General features: G+C 44.7%; 1 protein-coding gene across 3 annotated transcripts in view; it reads left to right on the top strand.

The window, feature by feature from the left end:
- The first annotated feature begins 331 nt into the window (after window positions 1–331).
- RPS6KC1 (ribosomal protein S6 kinase C1) overlaps window positions 332–18,715 on the top strand; it is a 96,360-nt gene continuing 77,976 nt past the window's right edge. Inside the window, exons 1-3 of one of the 3 annotated variants that reach the window (XM_083604975.1) lie at window positions 332–983; window positions 8,997–9,032; window positions 18,006–18,126. In XM_083604975.1, coding sequence (XP_083461101.1) covers window positions 879–983; window positions 8,997–9,032; window positions 18,006–18,126 — 262 coding nt within the window. In that variant the 5' untranslated portion in view covers window positions 332–878. Of the gene's footprint in view, window positions 984–8,996; window positions 9,074–18,005; window positions 18,127–18,715 lie in introns of all 3 variants that reach the window. The other 2 variants (XM_083604977.1, XM_083604976.1) reach the window with 2 other exon arrangements.

Genomic DNA, 18,715 nt, shown 5'->3' with positions numbered 1-18,715 from the left:
TAAATTGCCAGAGCAGGTGCAGAGTCTATTTCACTCGCCACCACTGAATAAATACAGAGAACTGATGTGGCCTACTGGCTAGACATCTGTCCTGGATTTACTAAGTGGTCTTAAGTCTCTCTCTTAATCCCCCCCTCTGGGAATAATAATACAGATCTTCCTTACAGGGTTGTTGTGCATAGGTCTACATCAAGACAGTGTATATGCGACATGCCAGGAACATGAGAAAATGCTGCATAAAACGCATCATTATTAGAAATCATGAGTCAGGATTAAGACTGCATTTTTACGCACCGTTTTATTTGGGAGCAAGAAGGACTTACTTCCGAATAAACATGTTTAGGCTTGCGGAAAAGAGCGCCCCCAGAAGCGGAAGAGGTGGTGGGAAAGGACAACAACCCCGCGTCTTCGTGCTACTTTCTCTCAAATTAAAACTCTGAGCAGAGGAACCTTTTTTCTCTCGATCCTGAAAAGGGTCGCGCGCGCGCAGTCATTTCATGCGCCCCTGGACACCCCGAGGGACAACACACCCGGCTTGATTCTGCCGGCGCTTCTCCTTCCAAGGCGTGTGTGGGTGGGGAGGCTCCATCCAGACCCCCGCGGGAAGGATCTGGCAGGGCGGGTGGGGGAGGAAAGAGAGGCAGGCCGGCGAGCTGCGTCGCGGGGGCCGCCCTCGCCTGCACCGCGCGCCGGATCCACGCGGAGCAGAGGAGAGGCGCTCCTTTTGCGGCTGCCGCCGCCGCTCCCTCTCTCCCATCGCTTCCGCCGCCGGCTCGGGCCTGACCCGGGAGTGGATCTCTGCAGCAGCCTGGCGGCGCTGGGCCGGCGCCGAGGAAGCCACGGCCTCCGCACCTCCTGCCGGCCCGCTGCAAGCAAGGATGATCTCCCCGCAGGGACGAGGCGGGGACGTGGCCCGGTTCTACACGGTCACCGAGCCCAAGCGCCATCCTCGGGGATACACCCTGTATAAGGTCACCGCGCGGGTGAGTGAGCCTTGGGAAGAAAAGGGAAACAGAAAGAGAAATGGGAAGGCCGTCTTCCGTGCAATCTTCGATTAGGGTCGGAGGGGTCGGGAGAAAGGGATCCTTCCCCTTCTGATCTCCGCCACGGGCAGGGAGATCCTGGGAGCTTGCCTGCCTACAAGTAGGCAGGTTGTCCGTGCGGCTCGCGGGCAGTGGCTTCCCGGCATCTTCCGAAGCCGGAAAGGCAGGATTGGAACCCAGGGCCTCTTTTGGAAATGCCCGGCGGGCATGTGCTTTTGCCACAGCGCCGTGGCCTCCTACAGGGATGCCTTTGCTCGTCCTCCAAGCAGATGTCCAAATCTCTCTCCCCCCCCCAATCTGCTGAAAGGAGTGAGTGGGCGGCCAAGAGAGAGACCGATTCTCTTTCTTCCCCGACATCTCTATTCATTTTTCCTCGCTCTATAGCAGGGGTAGGCAACCTAAGGGCCGTGGGCCGGATGCGGCCCAATCGCCTTCTCAATCTGGCCCGCGGAGGGTCTGGGAATCACTGTGTTTTTACATGAGTCGAATGTGTCCTTTTATTTAAAATGCATCTCTGGGTTATTTGTGGGGCATAGGAATTTGTTCACCCCCCCCATATAGTCTGGCCCACCACATGGTCTGAGGGATGGTGGACAGCCCACGGCAGAAAAAGGTTGCTGACCCCTGCTCTATAGGATGAAGGGAGTCGCATTTCCACTCGGACCCCACTCCAGAAGTACCTAGTTTGGGGGGGTAGGAGGGATTATGGCATCTCCCTTCCATCTCAGATCCTCCTCTTCCCTCATTTCCATGCATGTGGGTTTATCTGGAGGGGAGGAGTGGACGGGATGTAGGAATAACACTGCAGTCCTCTGCATGCTTAACCTGGGATAAACACCGCCGAACACGGAGGGACTGGCTTCTTGCACACTGGGTCAGGGATGTGAGCTTCCCCCAGTAGAGATGTGTTTGGGGAGAGAGCCAAAATCTGCATTATGTAAGTAAGGCTAGGTCAGAAGGCACAGCCATCACTATAGGTGTAGAGATGGGAAGCAGTTTGTAGTTGTGCCTGATTTATCGATGGGCCTGGTTGTCCAAAGGGCAACAGGAGGTTATGGTTTGATCTGGGCTTCCAGCTCAAAGGGCAGAGCCAGGTTTTGATGGTGTAGTAGCACTCATTTGTTTCCTAGAACTGGTCCTTGAGTACAATGCAAAGAGACCATGTACTCTCATCTGTGCTACTGAAAATGAAGGAAGAGCTGGTTTTTTTGCACAGATGACAGCCTAACTCAAATGAAAGCCAAAAAAAGTCATATTTCCTATGTCTTGGATCTCCCCACCCCTATTTTAACATGGCCTTAAAAACATTTATTTGAGACCCAGTGTGGCATAGTGGTTAAAATGTCCGACTAGGACCTGGAAGATGAGGTTTCAAATCCTTACTTGGCTATGAAGTTCAATGGGTAACCTTGAGCCAGTCACTGGCTCTCTCCTACACCTCCCTCACAGGGTTGTTGGGATTAAATGACAAGGGGGAGAACTATGTCAGGAATTTGAGCTCCTTGGAGAAAAAACATGGGATATAAAAGCAACAAATAGGTAATCAATAAATAATAGATTGGCACCTATCAGAGAATAGCCTCTTTTGAAATTCCGTGCTCCCGGTAGGAGACAAGGGCTCATTCAGACATTACTTGGGAGAAACCTTCATCTGCTAAGAGTCTTGGACTCTCATCTCTCTTCTCCTGCAATCCAGCCCACATTCTCACTGCTGGGAGGAAGTAGCATTATATGCAGGCTATACTGGTGTTAATTTAATATATTTATTTTGCAAGGTTTATATATCTTTTAACAAAAATCAGCCTCCAAATGGTTTCCATAAAATACTATTATTATTATTATTATTTTAAAATGGTATCCACCTGATTCCCTATCTGTCCTTGGAAAAAATGTGAGTTTCCAATCGTGATGATGGAGATACTGCAGTCAAATAAATCTGGTACAGCCTGGATTAGATGTTGCTTTCTTTTCCTTTCAGTAGTTATTACAACAGTGTGTGTGTCCAAATTGTGGTCTGTGGACAACCTGTGATCCGCAGGCTTCCATGGCATGCCTGCATTAAGTATTCATAGCGAATTTACATTGCATTACTATTGCTGCTTTTATTTCGTATATATTTTATTTTTTTGTATTTTGTTAACATAAGAAGAGCCTGCTGAATCAGGCCAATGGCTCAGCATCCTGTTCTCATAGAGGCCAGCCAAATACTCATGGGAAGCCTGCAAGCAGAACATGATGGCAACAGCAATCTGCTCACTTGCAGCTCCCAACAATTGGTATTGACAGCTGAGATAGCCATCATGGCTAGGTATTCATTGATAGCCTTGTCCTCCATTGACTTTCTCTACTCTTCTTTTAAAGCCATCCAAGTTGGTAGCCATCACTGCCTTCTGTAGGAACAAGTGCCATAGTTTAACTGTGTGCTGTATGAATAAGTACTTTCTTTTATGTGCTCTGCTCCTCCTAACATTCATCAACCTGCTACTTTCAAAGGTGCACTGGTTTAACAAACATTTAAACTCTGGTTATAACTGCCTCTACTTTTTGCATCTTGGTGCCCATTTGACTCCTACCTTATAATTTTTCTCCTTTGTATACAGTACTTGCCAACTAAGATTTCGCTTTGTGCATCTGAGGATGTGGGTTTCAGCCCATGATTGTGTTTGTCCCAAGAAGTTTGTTAGCCTTTAATGTACCACAAGTCTCTTGGGCCACACCCAAACCCTACATTTAAAGCCGTATAATACCACTTTAAACAGTCATATCTCCCCTCCATCCCAATCCTAGGAACTGTAGTTAGTTAAAGGTGCTGAGAATTGTTAGGAAACTTTTATTCCCAGGGCTTTTATTTTCAGCTGGAACTTTCTGGAACTCAGTTCCGGCACCTCTCAGGTGGCTGCCTTTGCCATTATAAGAGAACAAGGGAGGCATTCATAGTGAGTTCTGGCACCTCTTTTTCTAGAAAAATAGCACTGCTTATTCCCCTCACAAAACTCTGGAAACTGTAGCTCTGTAAGGGGAATCGGGGTCTCCTAACAATTCCCATCATTCTTAACCAACTACAGTGTTTTCATTGTTGGAACCTGTCCTGGGATCTGGCAGGTGTGATGTTCTTTCCTGTCATTTTTGCAAACATCTTCGTAACACAGAGTTGGTCTGCCAGTGAACCTGGTGCCAGAAGCCAGCTCCCCATAGAGCACACCTTTGGGGAACCTGTTGTCTTCTATGCTGTGGATGGGACCAAGCCAGTGTCAACGTTGCTGAGATAGGAGTGCAGACATGCTGGGAATGTGGGCCCAGGAGAGCGAGAGCACATATTTGCTTGAAACTCTGTCCTGCCATGTGATACCCCAAATCTTCCTGAGGCAACACATGTAAATACTAATAGTAATAATAATACAGTTCCCAGGATCCCTTGGGGGAAAGCCATAACCGTTAAAAGTGGTATGGTAGTACTTTAAATGTAGGGTGCAGACGATGGGCCCTTTGTTGTCCATTCCTGGTGGTAAATTCCACAGCGCCTTTCTCTCAAGAGATAAGAAAACAGGCTTGTCCAGGAGGATGGTAGATAAGAAAACCCGGCTGTTAAATTTCCAAGACAATTCAGTTACTTCATTGTAAGCCTGAGGTGAAGTGGGATATATGTGTGTGAGAGAGACAAAGAGGAAGAGGGGCGTAAAGATTGTGCAAGGCATGTGAAAGGTAAACAGTGAAAGCCAGAACTGTTCCACAATTATAGATAAATGCTCTTAAATCAATATATTAAAACCTGCAGGCCCTTGCTCTTTAAGAGAATTGGATTTGAAATGCACTCGCCCAAGCAAGGTTAAAGAAAAGACCCAGCGCACCTGCTCACGCCCACGATAACAGTCTCCAAAAGAGGCTGGGATTCCTTTCCTCCCCCTGCTCATTGCATCATGCTCCCTTGGTTTTATTTGGTTCCCGAGTAACCAAAGCAAATGCATCCGAAGCTTCAAATACCAGGGGGATAGTGCTTGTTAAAGTAATGTTAACAACAAGCATCTATGTAAGGTCTCCCCATTTTTGTCACAGAATAGAGCCAGCCAGCAGTACAGAGTTTAGTGCTGGTGGCGCTTGAAGCTGCTGGCATGAACTGAGCTTACATGTCAACATGCTGGAATTGGAGTTAAAACTTTGACGGTAAGCTTCCTTAGAATGTTCACAGTCTTCTCAGGTTGTGAAATGAGTGATAATCTGAATCAGCCTTCCTGTGATGGTAGGATTGCTTAGTCTTGGGAATTGTGGACTGCCATTGGTTGAGTTGCTGTGATGTCACTGAAGGGCTGTGCAGCCATAGGACAGGCAGCCCAGCATGAAAGCAGATTGAGAGACCTTTAGCAGTTTGAGTTCTAAAGTCAGAGCCTTTGTTGAATTAAACTTTTTATGTGTGTTGCCTTCATGTAGTGGGGTACTTGGTTGGTTGAGTGGATGCAGAGAAGGGTTGTGGTTCAGTGGTATATACTTTGCATGCAAAAAAATCCCCGGCATCTCCAGGTTCAGCTTGGAGAGAGCCCTATCTGAAGCCCTGAAGAGGTGCTACCAATCAGTGTAGGCATTACTGATCCAGATGGATGGATGGTCTGACTCTGTATAAGGCAACTTTCTATGCTCCTCTGAGTGGTATTGGAACATTTTAATGACCACTGACCACTCGCTGCAAGTACCACCGAACGCTTTCATTAAGAGTTAATTGGAGTTACCTTAAAGGGTACAAAGGTTATTGCCCTGATCCATCACATACAAGCTGCCTGCAGAATTGGGTTTGTCTATGGCCCCTTTCAGTTGTTGTTAAAGTGGCAAAAGTTATCAGCTGGGAGTGTGGGGCAGTGGGGTTGATGAATGTACGGTACTAGCTCCACATCTTTCTTTTCATTTAAATTGTTTCTATTAAAGATTTTGTTGGGTTTCAAAAGTACATACTGCGACACTGCTATCAGTTCATAGAGTTCTTTCTAACAGATCATCCAGTCTTCCAAGAAATATGCAAAATAACAAAAAAAGGTACTAGAAGCCACTCCAGAACTGGCCCTACTGAATATTTTCCAAGACAATAACACACGCTACAAAGAACTCATAAGCCACCTTCTCTCAGCAGCCAGGGATCATAGAATTGTAGAGTTGGAAGAAGTGGCCACACTGATCATCCTGCAATGCAGAAATATGTTGCCCAATGTGGGGCTTGAACCCGTAATTCTGAGTTTAAGAGTCTCATGCTTTACTGACTGAGCTATCCCAGAGGTCGCATCATAGCTGGGCACTGGAGGGACCTGTCAGGAGTAAACATGGACCACTGGTACCAAACTATATGGGAAACAGTAGGGGACAAACAAAAGATGAAGCCTTCACCCTGGTGTGGCTCCCTACATACACAGCCCAACAAGACAACAACAGGAGCCCACTGACAGCATATGAATCGATATTTCTCCCAACTTGTGGAAGCTGACCTTCTGAAGCGTGAATCTTAATGTGCTTGTGGAGGATTATGTGTTTTAAAATGCTGGAAAATCAGCCTTTAATAGTGCAGAAGGCTCCCCATTTCATAGGGATAACCTCCACAATTGGAGGGAGGTGAGAACAGGAGTGGAAATAGCCCTCGCTTGTGTTAACTCTCTTTAGTAACACTTGAAGAGGATTTGTATAGATCCCTACTGGGTTTGGCTGTGGTTCCTCCCCCCACCCTTGTGTCTTCTTTTAAATGGGCTCTTAAGACTACTTCCTTTCACCAGGCATTTTTTAATTAGAGCCTGTGGGCTGATGCATTTTTATCTGCTGTTCCTGGTGTGTGTTGTTGTGGTATTTTACTGGAGTATGTTGTTGTGCATTTTAGCATCCATCTCTATATGCCATTATATCTTTAAAGATTCTGCATGCCACCTTGATTTGGCACAAAAAGGTGGAATATAAATGCCAAAATGAAGAAATGAATAGCTTGGGACTTTTTAGCTTTAAGAAAAGGTGAATAATAGAATCTTAGAGTTGGAAGGGACCCCAAGGGTCATCTAGCCCAACCCCCTGCAATGCAGGAATCTCAGCTAAAGCATCTATAACAGATGGCTATCCAACCTCTGCTTAAGAGACAACATGCTAGAAGTTCATAAAATTATCTCTGATGTGGAGAAAGTGAATTAAAAAAAGGCCCCCTCCCCTCATAATATTGGGCTAGCCTTTCTATCACTTGAGCCCTGCATCCTGTTTGCGGCCTTCTAAGGATTGGGGCACCTAATTAAAGAGCTTGTGGCTCTAAGGTCAAACTGCCTGCATGGGGGTCTCAGACCTGGTATTGGCAGTGAGCACTGGGACCCCAGTAGCTGCCTAAGATTCCAGCTGCTGCTGCTGCTTGTCCTGCATGCAGAACAAAAAACATCAGTAGGTTTGTAAGCCCAGAAATGGCGGTTGAGTGAGCTCCGAAATACAGTAGTAGCTTGGATGCCAAACTCTTTGCGAGTCGAACATTTCGGCGAACGCCGCAAACCCGGAAGTGAGTGTTCTGGTTTGTGAAGGTTCTTTGGAATTCAAATGTCCGACGGGGCTTCCGCAGCTTCTGATTGGCTGCAGGAGCTTCCTGCAGCCAATCAGAAGCCGCACTTTGGTTTCTGAACGTTTTGAAAGTCAAACAGCCTTCCGGAACAGATTCTGTTTGACATCCAAGGTATGACTGTAAGGAGGATTGGCAATTTAAAATGACAAGAATATGCAGAGCTGGCAGGTCTAACAAGTAAAATAAAACAACAAGAAGATCAGGTATATAAAGAGGAATGGACAAATTTTGTGTACTATCTGGAAAACAACTGTAAACATGTGAAAATGTTAGTAGGATTAAAGTAAATTCAACAGTTTAGCACATAACAAAGGAGTAATAAAGGAATAAGGGAGTTAAATGGCTATGCAAGAATATGCGGGAATATTAAAGGAACCAGGGAAGGGGAAGAAGGGAAGTCGTGAATGATCCGTTTATTTTAAAGAAAGATATGAATGGGGAAATGTTTCTTTTAATGTGAATGTGGTTTTGAAAAAAAATTGTAACACTGAAAAATATAAAATTTTAAAAAAGAAAAGAAAAGAAAAAGCGTAAGTAGGTCCCAGTGTATGCATTCCGACTTGTTGGTTTGTTTCACCTACAGTGCATCCCTCCTTTTACCTGCAAGCTTTATTATGGTTGTTTTCCCATCAAGTGGGAAAGACCAGTCAGAGACATTTCCGACTTTAGTAATTCAGCAGGTGACTTTTGGATGCTTTCTAGGGTGTACTTTCCATTTGTACTGGGCAATGCTGAGATCTTGGCCTGCTTGTCTTGTGAACTGATGATGCACCTTAGACTATTCCCTAGAATATGGTACCGTACAGGGAGCTTCTGTGTTAAGACACACAGGGGCTTATTAGTAGATTGGTGTGAGGGGAAGTTGAAAATTACTGATGAAGAGGGAAAAGAGGTTTCTTTTCTTATCGTGCTGTTGAACTCCATTGTTTAATGACTTGCCTTTCTGTTCCCTTGCACTTCTGCATTTTTGCCTACGGTACAAAAATACGCTGAATGTGGTGTTGTAAATGACATGTTATTTTGAAGACAGTTTGCAAAGACAACATACACTGAGAGTAATAGGATTGGGTGCTTTTGCTCTGCCTTGCATTGGATCATGATGTTCTCATACGGTCTGAAGTGCATTGAATTCAATCTGCATAGGTGTCAGCTGCACTCTATGGGACTCACATGAATTGGTTTCTATGTGTATAAACCCCTCTGCAGATATGATGCTGAAATGTGTGGATATCAAGACTGGGATGGATGAGTGTAATCCTAATCAAGCATAGCCTGGGTTTTTAGAAAGGGTTTTTAAAAATCAATATTAGATCATTGGGCGCTTTTGCGTGCTCTCTCTGTGTCTCTCATTAACAAACTCAAGCACTGACAGGGCCTTTGCTTTTGTTTTTCAGATTGTATCTCGAAAAAATCCAGAAGATGTTCAAGAGGTAAACTTTTTTCCTTTAAAGCATCTTTGGTTCTAGCATAGGTATGGCACAAACTGTTTTGTCTTTTTATAATGCAAAATAGAACAAGTAAGTTCTGTTCCTGTTTTAGTGACTAGATTGGCAATTGGTGGCTAATCTTGTTTCTGCTGCCTCAGTTGGTCATTTGCTCGCAGGCTAAGTCTAGGGACCTCCTGTGCAGGTGTGCACACACCTCCACACGTACACACACACACGTTCCTCATCTTCTATCAGATATTTGAAAGAGAGTCCTAATGGATTGTTAAGGAAATGGGTAGCAATGCACTTTTCTCTTTCAAGCTACCATTGTGTAATTAGCACAGTTCTAATTAAATTAGTGAGGTCGTCAGTCCTACCTTGGGTGTGTTACCTACCCAACATAACTGTGAACTCCTGGTGGCCATGAAGTTTTGCCCAAAATGACAAATGTAGTACAAACACACACACACACACACAGAGAGAGAGAGAGAGAGAGAGAGAGAGAGAACACAATGCCCAAAGCATAAGCACAGCACCACTTTCTGAAAACATCTTAAGAGTCAGGGAAACTACTCAATAGCCTATCTACAACCAATACCAGAATGATGGATGGAGAATTGGAGAGAGATGTGATCCATAACCATCTGAACACTCGACGGTGAAAGTGATTATGTAAGATTAACAGGATGCAAAACAGAGTTGACAAAAGGAGAAACAAGGGTAGGAAGGTAGGAAACTGTCTTCTCTGATGGGCAGTGGCTCCCTAGAGCCTCAGGTAGAGAGGTCTGTCATATAATTTCCTACTTTTTGTCTGAACATTTCCGGGATGAAATCTGAGATTTTATTCATTCACATCATGTGCTCTACCACTGAGCTATGGCTTCTTTCCCAAGGGAAGCGGAACAATCTAAAATACTTGCAACTGAGAAAGTCTTCACATAAACCTTTGGGCAAAAGCTTTGATGAGTGGAGGAGTGCTGTTTATGAGAACACAAGCAGGCCAAAGGCCCATTCAGGTCACATGCATGCCATGCAGTTAGGGCACATGGCTTCCCCAGAAAGAATCATGGGCACTGTATTTTCTTAAGGGTCCTGGGTTTGTCCTCTGAGGGATAAACTACACTTCCCATGATTCTTTGTGAGAAACCATGTATGGTGTGGATGTGAAAGCAGTTCAGCATTTTCTTGTCATGGTGACCACATGTGCATCTGCACATGTGAAGTCTGCAACAGGACCTGAGTCCTGCCTGCAGTAATTGGTGTACAGAAGCATGCTGCCTTTGACAGTGAAGGCAGAACATAGCAATCATGACTAGTAGCCACTGATAGCTTTATCCTCCAGGCATAGGCCAGGAGGCCTGAGGCTGTGAACAGAGCAATATAATTCCACTTGTGCAGTTTTGGGATGGGAGATGCTCAGCCCCTGTACTGCTGAAGTGCTAACCTGGCTGCATGAAACAGAAGAACCAATGTTTCTCAATCTTTCTTGCCACATTCCTCATGCAAGGCTTCTGTCCGACGTGTTTTGCATGAGAAAGTCACATTCTCTTTAGATCGAAAGCTGTTTCTGCACACGAAGTAGACTTCTGGGCATGATGGAAGAAATCAGCATGTAGGAAGGTGCAGGCAGAATCAAACAAGAGGGACTGAAAAGGGCAGATGGGTCTGTAGGCAGAGGGGTGAGTGAGAAAGGGTGTGTAAGGTCAAGGAGAGTTGGGAGTCCTTAACACAAGGTTCTGGCGGTATGCTGGCAGTAGAGGCTTAGTGAGAATAAAGTGGGTATGATTTCAGTGAGATGGGATTCTAGCAGAGGCATTTTAAAATGATGGAAGTGTGGAAGGGGAAGGGGAAGATGGTCAGGGTAGGTATATCACAAAGCCTTCTCCCTTGTGGCTTCTACAGTATATTTAATATTTCAAAATAAGATCTTTGCCGTAATGAAAGATGCATTATGCACTCCCACTTCACCCACAATCTAGAAATAAAACATTTTTTCATACACTCAGTTGGTTCACCTATTTATAGCAAATTTAGTAAAATATCTATCTATCATCTATCTTAGAATCATAGAATCATAGAATCATAGAGTTGGAAGAGACCACAAGGGCCATCGAGTCCAACCCCCTGCCAAGCAGGAAACACCATCAGAGCACTCCTGACATATGGTTGTCAAGCCTCTGCTTAAAGACCTCCAAAGAAGGAGACTCCACCACACTCCTTGGCATCTATCTCTATCATCTATCTATCTATCTATCATCTATCATCTATCGATATCTATCTCTCTATATCTATCTATATCTATCAATCTATCATCATCATCAACAACAACTATCATCTATCTATCAACGAGGGAAATTTGAACTTGAAACAACCCGATTGATTTTGACAGTCCTTGGGTATGGATCATTGAGTAAGAACAAATATAAAAATGGATTAATTACAGAAACATTATCCCAGTACTGTCAAATTGTTTGCTTCCTACTTTCTGTGTGCAAGGGTAAAACCAAGTTGCCAAATCTTTTCCTTGTTTGCCCAGTGGGGGGTGGAGAACCTGCAGCCTTCACAGATGTTGCTGGACTCCAAATTCTATAATGCCTGACCCAGTTGTCATGCTGGCTTGACCTGATGGGAGTTGGAGCCCAACAAAATCTGAAGGGCCACAAGTTCCCCATCCCTGCATCGATCACAATCTTTCTCGGACCTTTTCTATTTCACCTTTACGTCTGTGACAAAGGTAGACCAGCAAATGAACTCTCTTCCAGATTTGTCTTCTTCTAGTTTGTAACTTGTTCACCTTTTCCAAGGAGGATCCTGAACTGGAAATAACCTGTGAAAACAGGTTGCCATTATCATCTTCCTAAAAAGAAGAGCCTGCTGGATCAAGCCAATGGCCCATCTAGTCCATCATCCTGTTCTCACAGTGGCTAACCAGATGCCTGTGGAAAACCCAGAATCAGGACCTTGAGGGCAAGAGCACTCTCTGCCTCCTGCGTTTTCCAGCAACTAGTTTCAGATGCGTTATTGCCCCCGACTATGGAGGCAGAGCATAGCCGCCATTTTGTCATACTAGCCATAAGTGTTACATTCATGAGGCACACCGTGGCCTGGTTCACACATCCCATTAAACCATAGTTAAAATACACAAGCCACGGTCTGGCTTGCCACATCATCTGAACCTGGGCTCTTGGTTTGCTTCTCTCTAGACAAACCATAAGCGGAAGATAAAGTTTGTTTTTGGCTTGCCACTTGTGGCTTATTTGGAGGAAAGAAACCACAAGCTTGGGTTTGGATGACACAACTAGTCTGACTTTGGGTTGCTTTTCAGAAGCAGGTCAGGTCCTGCTTGTGGGCTTCCCATAGGCATCTGCACTGTGAGTGCAGGATGTTGCATAATATGGGGCTTTGGCCTGATGCACCAGGGCTTTTGGCTTTTCTTATGTTCTTATGATATGCCATTGTAAGTTTATCAGCCATTGTAAGTTTACTTTCTGTTGCTGTGCTACCATCCCCAAACCTTGACATTTCTCCAGGGCTTTATTAACAAAGCATAGTAATGCATTTCCTTTCTGGGCCTTAATGGTTTCTGAAAGTGCAAACACTAAGGTGCCATACATGGTAAATCACCAGGGAGTTTTAATTTATATAGATGCGGAAGGCAGATAATAATGCTGGTATACCAAAAGCATTTGTTTGCAGCAGCAAATGCTGCTGATGTGAAAGTTTGCAGCAGTTGACTGTAAGACATTCACTATTTCAGACTGATGCCTAAACCTTTCTCTGCATGAAATAAAATGACTTTTCAAACGGGTTTGGCTTAATGTCTTGTGTGAGCCAGTTCATTGCACAGGCTCTGTTTTAAACAGAGATGTGATTCCGGTGGGATTCCCCCTCCCCATTAATCTGTTGGAAATGGAAACAAGACCTACTGTTCCAGGGGTGGTGAACCTTTTTCAGGTCAAGGGCCGCATTCCCTTCTAGGTAACACTCTGAGGGCCACGGGTCTGTGCTAAGTGGGGCCAGGAGCAAATGCTAATTTACTCACACATCCCACTCTAACCCCCCATGTAGGCAAGGAGGAAGCACTTATCAGAGTTCAAATACACATTGTAGCCTGGCAAAAGCACTCAAGGAAGGACGCAAAGTATGACCAGGGAGGGATGTGGCCTTGGGAGAGTCCTGAGGGCTAGATAGAGAAGCCTAGAGGCCTTCATTTGGCTTAGGGCCTCTTCTATGTTCTTAAAGCGGCAACAACAGCACACATAATTTATAATTTTGGAGCCATTAGTGACTTTTGCTTCCAAACAGTTGTTCACGTGTAAACTTTGGCCCAGGTACAGGGTGAAATGCGCTGTTTGTTGTCAGAAAAGAACCTGCCATTTGTCCATATGGAATGCCTGACTTCCAAACTTGGAGATGAGGGAAATTATCTGGCAAATAGATAGTGCAATTGTGTTTAAATTGTTTTGTTTGATTGCCAGTTGGCTTTGCTTAAAGCTAGTATTATGTGCAGTATATTTTAAAATATATATTACATAATAAATAACAATAACAACAACAACAACAATAATAATAATAAATGAACCATGACCATCCAGATTTTACTCTTAGGGTTAGAAGTGTCAAGATCTGGAAAGAACAGTATCTCCCTTTCTGTTTTTCCAATTCTTTGGAGAGAAAAAGCAAGTTAAAAACCACATTGCCAATTGCGACTGGAAAGAGCCAACACAATGTGCAAGGCATTGAGGCCCTCAGCTATGCTTAGTTGGTGTGTTCTGGGGTTTGCTGGGTCCTGCTCAGTCTGCTCCTGATTATTGCTCTAGAAAAAGGAACAGTCCACTTCAGATCTTCTGAATTAGCACTGAGCTTTCTCACCAGAAAGCCTATTCTTAATTTGAATAGTGTTGCAATTTGAGTAGCCCGGCAGCTTCTATGTCTAGTTGCTTTCAGAAAATTGTTACCACGGGCAATTTAAGTGGATGGCTATTTAGAACTGTGTGGCAGGGCCGTCTTGAGAGGAAGGACAAGATGGCGGCCATCTCCATTTCTCCTACAGAAACTGACTGGACTGGAAGTAACAGTAAACAGTAAACAGTAAACAGTAAACAGTAAACAGTAAACAGTAAACAGTAAACAGTAAACAGTAAACAGTAAACACTGACACTTCCACCACACCTAAGGGTGGCAAATTAGCTTAAGGGGTGCAGGGCTGGCTGTGTGGCACACATACGCCTGCCCCCAGCAGAAGGGGGCTTTTCTGATGCTCCTCATACACTTCAGTACCTGAGGCAGCTTCCTCACTCTGCCTTATAGTAGGGCTGGCCCTCTCTGGTAAAGTGGTAAGAGCTTTAAAGGGATGAGTCTTGATGTAAATCTTTGAAGTGAATGGCCTCCCTCAGAGTAAGAACCTTTCATGATTCACCTTTTTCAGTGAATTTGGGTCATTTTATTTGCTCACTTCAACACCTTAGCAATTTTATCTACTCCCCCCACCCTTTACCATAAGAATTGGCAAATGTTAATCTTAAACAAAGAGCTGCTCCGGTTTCTTAATTTTTTCATTTCAGCAAAAATGTTGTAACTAGGTGGAATAGGCACAGACCACTTATTCTTAGCATATCATTATTTTTAGTGGTGGATTTTCTGTTTCTGTTCTTGTGGGTGGACATTATTCTTCTCCCTTTCCCTTTCCTTTTGGTTGCTGTTAAAGAATTACAATAAGACAGAACCCTTTTTGCCATGCTTAGCATTCCTTGTAGCACCATCCTCTTCTGCTGGATCATCCGCTCAAAGATGCTGCAGACACTGTGGGAGTCTGTTATTTTGCTACGTAACTGCTGCAAATGAGGCTGAGGTTTTGAACCAAGGGGTAGCAAAGGGCCATAGTAGCTGGTTGTTGTTCCTTAATGCTTCAGTGGTCAAGCTGTACGAGCCACCATTTTTGTTAGGGGTTAATGGCCTGCAGTATGGACAGGGCCCAAGCCCAAAGTGGATGGGACCAAGTCATACAGGTGTGCAGACATAGGCACACACATAGATTTTGAAACAAAGTTGGCTGACGACTGAAGCATTTTGGGATGCCGTGTGACCCTCTCTGAGATTCTAATTTAGAGGTAGTGACTTCACTGCCCTCTGGGCCAGCCCAAGGCATTCTGCCACCTGAGGCAAAGGACAAGATACACTCCTCCAAACAAAATTATGTGCGCAGAATCCAGCTGGACTGGCAGCTGAATCTTACTTCAGCAGTAGTGGAGGACAGCGGCCCCCGCCACATGTGGGTGTGGCAGGCTATTTCTCTGTCCCTTGATACCTTGCAACCACTGCCCAACCACCTGGTGCCTGAAGCAGCTGCCTCACTCTGTCTAACACAGGGACGTCCAACTCCCAATAGACTGTGATCCACTCACAGTATAAAAAAACTGGCAGTGATCTACCCATTGTCGTTGGATGGACCTCAGTTGAGCTTTTTTTAGGAAGCCAAAGTTCTTGAGCTTTTTTTGGAAAGGCAAAGTTCTTGTGCTTTTTGGGGGAGGCCAAAGTTGTTGAGCTTTACCAGGAACGCCCCGCGATCTACCAGTAGATCGTGATCTACCTGTTGGGCACGCCTGGCCTAACGGAAGGGCTGGCACTGGCTGTGCTGCCAAGAGTGCCAAACTGTTTCCCTCCAACTATGGGTGACTGTAGGGGTGGGGGTTGGCAATGCACGCTGTTGCCTCTTCACCAGTTAACTGTAACCTTCAGATTCCAAGCTTTCGGTTTTATTTTGTTTTTCAAAAAGACTGTTTTCTAGCGTTTGTAGAGTTAGCATTTGTAGGACCCTCGTACCTACGGGACCGCCTCTCCTGGTATGTCCCATGGAGGACCTTACAGTCTTCAAACAAAAACATCTTGGAGGTCCCGGGCCACAGGGAGGTTAGGCTGGCCTCAACCAGAGCCAGGGCTTTTTTGGATGTGGCCCCGATCTGGTGGAACGCTCTGTCACAAGAGACTAGGGCCCTGCGGGACTTGACATCTTTTTGCAGGGCCTGCAAGATGGAGCTGTTCCACCAGGCCTTTGGCCAAGGCACAATCTGACCCCCTCCTTTGGTAATCCTCACAGAACTCTAGCCCAATGGTTGCCATTAATCTGATTTTGAATTGATTTTAGAATGGATTGATTTTAGAATGCTGTGTTTATATTTGTAAGTAAAACAGATATTACAGAATGCTGCAAGTCCCCATTGATCTTTTCTTCAAAAGGAAGTCTCATCCCCAGGTTAGTGCTATGCCTGGAACTTCTTCCTGCCCAGCGAAGTGAGGAGCATGTGATAGTATAAAGTAAAATTTACCGTATTTTTCGCCCTATAGGACGCACTTTTTCCCCTCCAAAAATGAAGGGGAAATCTGTGTGCGTCCTATGGGGCGAATACAGGCTTTCGCTGAAGCTTGGAGAGCGAGAGGGGTCGGTGCGCACCGACGCCTCTCGCTCTCCAGGCTTCAGGAAGCTATCAGCAAGCCTGGGAGTTCCCGCAGGGCTCCCTAGGCTGCGGATAGCAGCCTGCTGCACGGAGCGCGGGGCGCGCTGAAGCAGAGCGCCCTGCGCTTCGGGCAGACATCAGCCAGCCCCACAAGCTCGGGGGACAGCGGGGAGGCGCAGCGCTGCCTTCCCGCTGTTCCCCAACCTGGTTTGGTTTCCCCGACCTGGTTTTGGGGGGGAAATAAAGGAAAAAAATTTCCCCTTTATTTCCCCCCCAAAAAACTAGGTGCGTCCTATGGGATGGAGCGTCCTATGGGATGGAAAATACGGTATATAGGCAACCTGAAATCATTTTATGTGTCCTGGGGGTCTCTTTTCCTGGCGTTCTGCAGCCCATGTTTATACATGTTGCATAATGTTTGAGCTGCAGAAGAGGAACTGAGAGAAGGGCTGTAGTTCAATGGTAGAGCCTTCCTTGCATGCCAAATGTCCCAGGTTCAAATCCCTGACATTTTCGTGTAGGACTGGGAAAGAAATGTTGGGCCCCTCCAGACTTCTGGTTTTTGTGTTTCTTTGTTTTGCGGGTTTATTCTGCAGCATGTCACTGATTTAATAATAGAGTGTTGGGGTGGATTTGTACTGGATAGTCCATGCATCATTCTGCTTTATTTGTTGCTTTGCAATGCTCCCGCAATGTTACTGCTACTATTGCTGTTTGGAGGGGCACCTTTGAGTTATTATAGTGCACCAAAAGCGAGACACACGCCTGTGGGAATGTTCATGGTATAAAAAAGTCACAGGATTTTAGCAGGAAGCTGCAGGAGATGTGCACGTACTGGGAATGAGGCAACATGTCTGCCTTGAAACCTTTGCAGGTGCAAATGGTATTGAAAGTAAGGTTGTGTATAACTGCCCTGATACCACAAATCACAGAATTGATCATCTAGTCCAACCCCCTGCAATGCAGGAATCTTTCACCCAACATGGTGCTCGAACCCAAGACCCTGTGATTAAAAATTTCATGTTGTGCTGACTGTGCTATAATCATGAATGCACAATACAAAGCAAATTGAAATGGGAGGGGGGAAACTGTCCCGAAAACCTGCAGAGGTGCTGCCACTCAGTGTAGTAGACAATACTAAGGTAGATAGACCAGTGGCCTGACTCAGTATAAAGTAGCTTTCTTCTGTTAACCCAAATCCACAAATGCCCTTTCATTGGGGTGGAAATTGTTTAAGTTTAAGCACAGCAGCTGCTTGCGTAGTTTAAGTAGTTTATGGACTGCCTTGGAGATTAATTGTTGCTTAATATATTGGCGGAACGATACTTCGCAGGGATGTGGGTGGGTGTACAGCAAGGGCAAGATTTGATTAATAGCTGCAGTTAAAGAGTTTAGTGACTTTTAAAAAGATCTCATAGGGCACGTATAATACGCTACTGTGTTGGTTTCTGCCATTCTTGGTAAATGCTCAATTAGCAGGAATGATTGCCTCATGGGTGTTTGTTTTCTGTTTTCACTTCAGATAGTCGTTTGGAAGAGATACAGTGACTTTAAGAAATTGCACAAAGAACTCTGGCAGATTCATAAACACTTATTCAGGCATACAGAATTGTTTCCTCCTTTTGCTAAAGCAATAGTATTTGGTAAGCATATATACTTTTTTTTTTAATTTGCTAAAATCATTTGGGAAAGATTGGTGAATAAATCTGTGGATTTTCAGAGTTCTGTATTGTGCTAGCATTGTTTTGATTCTGCCAAAAGCAACATAGTAACTGAAGTATATTGTGTGTGATCAGTTGTTTAATAATAATAATAATAATAGTAATAATAATAATAATACCCCACCCATCTGGCTGGGTTTCCCCAGCCACTCTTTTAAATGCTAGTGACTGGTATTGCATAAAGAAACAAAAACCCACAAACCTCTCCTCACCCCCTACATTGGGTCTATAACACGTGCTAAGTTTTATTAGTGATTGTAGAAACTTAGACATAAATGATAGTGCAGATCTGCAAACTTTGCAGGGGGACACTTCTGTGAATTCGGTATAGACCCAACATTACCTAATATTTTCTTTCATATGTAATATTTTATTTCATATTTTCATATCCTGGAGTTCCTTAAGCCTTTCTTATTACTTCCTTCATTTGTGCAGATTCCCCTTCCCTTTTATTTTTGAAATGCACCAAGGGTTAGCCGTTAACCATAATTTCTTCATGTGTTTTTTAATA

This window comes from Podarcis filfolensis, assembly GCF_964270895.1.
Source record: "Podarcis filfolensis genome assembly, chromosome: 3".
Lineage (NCBI taxonomy): Eukaryota > Metazoa > Chordata > Lepidosauria > Squamata > Lacertidae > Podarcis > Podarcis filfolensis.
The sequence above is the reverse complement of the archived record's forward strand: the minus strand, read 5'-3'. Positions and strand labels throughout refer to the sequence as shown.